The 5221-nt window shown below is 40.5% G+C and overlaps 1 protein-coding gene across 1 annotated transcript in view; it reads right to left on the bottom strand.

Moving 5' to 3' along the window:
- Window positions 1–5221, bottom strand: part of adck1 (aarF domain containing kinase 1) — a 72785-nt gene that overhangs the window by 14357 nt on the left and 53207 nt on the right. The window contains exon 9 of the mRNA XM_035673989.1: window positions 4308–4505. Within this exon, the coding sequence (XP_035529882.1) occupies window positions 4308–4505 (198 nt within the window). The remainder of the gene's footprint in view (window positions 1–4307; window positions 4506–5221) is intronic.

Raw genomic sequence — 5221 nt, 5'->3', positions numbered from 1 at the left:
GTGTGTGGTGTGTGTTGGGTTGTGTGTGTGTGTATATAAAAGGAATATAAATTGACACAGACAAGATGGCTAGATTGATTGGGAGTGATTTCTCTCGGCTAATTTGCAAGGGTGAGGGATTGTGAACGGGGGACAGGATCGTGCAGGATTGTACATATTCACACTGCCTAATACTGTTGTTCTGATGCCATTATGGTTATAAAAGAAATCCCCAAAAAAGAATCAACAGAAAAAGCTGTTATTAGGTTTGGTTTACCTTTAAGGTTTGGTTGGTTTAGATAAAGGTTAGATAGCTGTTGGGAATAAAGGATGAAGTTCAGATGTATTTTTACGGTCGCGAGTTTTGATCGTTCTCTGTTTTGGACGGTCGGAAAGCAGAAAGAACTCTTGAGCACGACACACGATGCTGTGTTAACCACCGAGAGTATAATCAATAGCAGACTGATTTATCAATTCTTAATCACGTAGATATTAAATACGTGTGTTGTGTGTGGTCGTGTGTGTGTGGTGTTTTGTTGTGTGTGTGTGTTTGTTGTAGACGACGGTTGTAGCATAAATCCGTTCTTCCTTTTTCCATGTGATAGTGTGTGTGATGATGTTGCGCAGTGTGTTGTCTGTGTAGTGTTTCCGTAGCCATCCATTGTGTGTGTGTGTGTATATAAAAGGGAATATAAATGACACAGACAGATGGCCTAGATTGATGGGAGTGCTTTCATCTCGGCTAAAGTGGCAGACAGAGGAAGGGGCAGGAGCACACCTTGTACATTCTCACACTGCAATACAGCTATTATGGTTAAGAATGCAGAAAAATGCACACACACAAGCTTAGTCTGTTCCCTAAATAGTGTGCAACCTGGCAATCAATGAACCAGTCCCCAAAACTATCCAGCCTCTTTGCAAGGACATTTCTTTTTTCCTCTGAAGTCACTTTGTAGCCACAAAGCTTTCTGTCCACAGACTCTGTGCTTATGGTGCTGTGCCATGTCAAGCCCATGGACATGTGTTTCAGTGAGCTGTTAGATGAAGAGCTGTGTCGTCAGTTTATCACAAAGAAGCCTATTAAGTTGGTGTGATTGTTAAAAATTAAAAAAACATTATACAGACAGAGAATTGTATAAAAGTGCCTAAAATATCAGGAAAACTTATCTCTGATGTAATATTAACAGGAAATAATCTGCTCTGAATTCATCCACATCGCTCATTTTACACAAACACCCTGCAATTATTGTGTTCACTGTTTGTGTTCATTTTACAGTTTATTAGTTGTTCTCTACTGTTATTATTATGCAGTTAATTTAGTGAAATATACATAAAATATGTCAGTCAGGAGTCAGTTCACTGTTCAGCTGTTAGGGAAAGAGCTGTGTCTGTGTGAACCAGTGCACCTCCAACACATCATCAAGGTAATGGTATATGCTGCCCTTTTGGAAAACTTTTGTTTTTGTTATAGCATGGCTTAAAAGTCCAGTGTGTAACATTTAGAAAGATCTCTTGGCAGAAACTGTGTTTTTGTTACCTTAGAATTTTTATCTACAGAATTGAAAAGATCCAATTCCATGTGGTTTGTGCTGTTCACACTGTCAGATCAGGTTTGAGACATACGTATGAGCAAAAAAATCATATTGGTCACTTTGGCCTGCAGTCTGATGTGGCCTATGAGTATTTTCCCCAAAATGAAAAAACTGCGTTGCTTTAGCAGTTCAAAACAAAATAATTAATTTCCAACCTTATACCCTCTCTGACACATATTCAGACTGCGCTGTATACATGTCCAAAGAATACTCCTAAAACCGAAATAATATTGGCATATACCACATGTCTTAATCAGGCAAGGCTATATTCTGGGCTAATTTGGAATATCCAAATGGAATGGAATGGAATAATATTGTCATTTCGGAATAAATGCTGATCACATTGCTGCATGCTGATGAACTCTTTCGATTTTTATTTCAATGCCTCCATGACCTGTTGTCTAGCACCACCTTCAAGACAAACTTTTTTTTTGGGTAGGGGGGGCTATATTGCCTTTAACTGATAGTGACAGCAGAATAATAGGAAAGGAGAGAGAGAAAAGGGGAAGACACGCAGCAAAGGGTCACAGGTTTCTACCATTTCTACCAGGTGAGCTATCAGGATGCCCACACTAGTGTTAATGCTCTAAGACTCTTCATCACCAGTGTGTTGTTTGTTCTCATCCATCACTGCAGGCTGCGGGGATCCTGACTAAGTCTTGCAGATACACGCTCAGCCTTTAAGGTGGGATACTTTTTACTGTATATATGGTTTATTTGGCTATTGTGCAACATGAGAATATTATCAGTACTTTTTCATTGGTATTTCTGTCTGGATTTAACTCTACCTCATGATTCACCCAAAAATATACATTTCATTTTCAGAAATACCAAAAAAAGACACGGGGGAGTTATTCATGCACTGGTCCCAGCAAAATTCTGCCTTGTACTGCCCGTCATGTGTGAGGGGGTGGCACACTGTAGCAGACTGTTGTGTAGTACTTTTGCCAGCTTCAAAATGTTGCATAAGAGAGGTATAAATAAACTCTCTCCCGAGCACAGATGGCATTGTGGAACCCCTGTGGGTAATGGGACACGTACAAACACATACAAACCAGTTTTGTGCTGGTGGATTCTAAAAACAATCTCATCATTAAGAAAAAAGTGCAATTAAAGTCATTTTAATGTTTAGTGTTAATATTTGGGTCTCCTTGGATGGGAAATGAGCATTGGGAATATTTGCTAAAATAACTTGCTAAACTCCATGGCCAAAAGTATGTGGACAATCCACGGGCATTAACATGCTGGTATAATGGACTCCACTCTTCTGGTTTTCAGTCTTCCCACCACATACTTAACCTGGCTGTAGACTTTTGCTCTCATTTAACCACAAAAGCATTAATGAGGTCTAACACTGTTGTTAGGTGATGATGCCTGGCTTTAGGAGGAGGAGGAGGAGTTCTGTCGAGTTCTTTCACATCAAACTGGGACAGACAAAATACAAGCCGTTGACACAAAGTTAGAAATTAACACCGCTGTCTAAACACAAATGCAACTCTGCCTGTTGCATTAACATCTCCCTTCAATGGAGCTAAGGGTATGTATCCAACACAGGGGTCCTTTAATGTACCAACAGCAAAACCATTTTTTCCTGTTGGTTTCTGTCACTTCTCTAAAGTCTGCAAGCACTTGTAGCGTCCCCTAGTGGTCAGTTTGAATGTTTCAGGTACTTATGTAGATATATCCCATGAGTTTTGAGATGATTGGCCCAATGGTTGTTGACATGTATATTTATGTGCTGAAACAAGCCTCTTCTGAAGTCAATATCTTGAAAACCAAATAAGATATCAACAAGCCTTAGGCAACTTCTAATAAGCTTTGTGCCATGATAATGCAAAGAAGATTTGGTAGCAATCAGCACTATCCACCCCTTAAAATCATCATCCTTACCTCTGAGCCTAAATCTGAATCCAAAATGCTATTTAAGCAAAAACAAAGCCTCATACTTTGCCAGGCAGATTTCAGTTTTACTTGCAGAGGTTCTGAAACATCCACCAGATAGTCAGCTCTAACAGCCTGTCCACACCGGATGCATTTCAGCCGTGTGTTCCAGTCGTTGTCTCATGCGTGTCTGATGAAACTGATGTGCTTCAGTTTGAATCCGTACAGCTGTCAATACCAGCCCTCTAACGGAAAGCACTTCACTTGGGCTTTGCAGGAGTAACTGCAATCCAGTGTATTTTTACTTTTCAAGTCTTTATTGTAACTACATTCATTGTGTTGATTACCGCACTGCTGACAAGCTGCTTTCACCAGTGTAGACAAGAGCACCTTGATCTTGAATCTATCCAAGACAAATGGTAAATGGACTACACTTACACCTTTCTAGTCTTCCAAAGCACTACGTGTCACATTCACCCATACACTGATGGCAGGGGCTGCCATGCAAGGTGCCAACTGCTCATCAGAAACAAACTAATTCTGCTCATACACCGATGGCAGCCATCATGAGCAATTTGGGGTTCAGTTTCTTTCCCAAGGAAATTCATACATGCAGAGGGAGGAGTCAGGGATGGAACCACCAACCTTCTGATTAGCGGACGTCTGCTCTACCTCCTGAGCCAGTTGGGTGAACATTCTAGCCTCTAAGTTTCAAGGCTTTAGACGTATCACTTCCATGTTTTTATTGTTGTTTCAGTGTTGCGTTTGTTTTTAGATTTGGATGTTTATTGCAATGCCTGCACTCCTTGAACCTCTGTGAAGCAATACCACATATGTGTGTGTGTGAGCTCATACCTCAGAGTGTGTGACAGGCACAGAACTGATGCCAGCATTGACGGCGGTCCAGGAGCGAGCGGTGAGCACACAGGCAAACAGCGGGTACAGAGCTCCAGCTCCCAGTCTGCGGCTGTAACGCTCCACCCCAGGCATGTCACCTTTAATCAGAGCCTGCCACAGCCGACAGTAGTCCAACCTGAAGTCTGGCTGCAGGACCTGGAGGGCAGGAGGGAGGGGAAGTGTCTTTTGTTAGGATTTGATCCACTTCAATGTGTAAATTTTCACACTCTTCTGGGGAAGATCATCACTGTATAATTCAGCGATTAGGCAAACATATCCGTTCAGATCCCCCATCCATTCCAATTGACATAAACCTTTCTGGGATGTCTAGACCTATGATTGCTGTCATCTGACTCCACCTGAATGCGCTTTGATTGGATGTCTATAAGTCAATCACAGTGTTACACATCATCTAAAGTGGACTACAGTAGAGAATCACCCACTTTTTCAGCAAGCATGGCCGACCGTCAAGCACATTTGAATCTATAGAAATTAGAAAGAAATTACACATAAAGTATTTTCATAAATTTTTGTATTACTGTGCATTTAGAGTAGAAATCTACCATTACAATATTTTTTGGTATTTGGAATTGGTTCTGAACAGGTTAAGGCGCAGTAGTTTTAGGCATTTGGTTATGTTACATACTATTAACTACTAACTCCTGTAGAGCAGTAAAAGTTTTATTTATTATATTAAGTATGTTGTTCATTTATGAGTAAAACGGTGCGTTCTGTATGTATTTATGTAATCACGCATGTAATGTATGGACATTTAGCTCTAGCTCAACAGTAAAAAAAAAAAATTTAAATCTCTTTTTACAGTTATTTCTTTAGACACAATTAATTCCCAAGCTGAGAGCCCTCTGCCATTT

Source organism: Morone saxatilis, unplaced genomic scaffold, assembly GCF_004916995.1.
Source record: "Morone saxatilis isolate NCDOM2014 unplaced genomic scaffold, NCSU_SB_2.0 Contig3, whole genome shotgun sequence".
Taxonomy (NCBI): Eukaryota; Metazoa; Chordata; class Actinopteri; family Moronidae; genus Morone; species Morone saxatilis.
The sequence above is the reverse complement of the archived record's forward strand: the minus strand, read 5'-3'. Positions and strand labels throughout refer to the sequence as shown.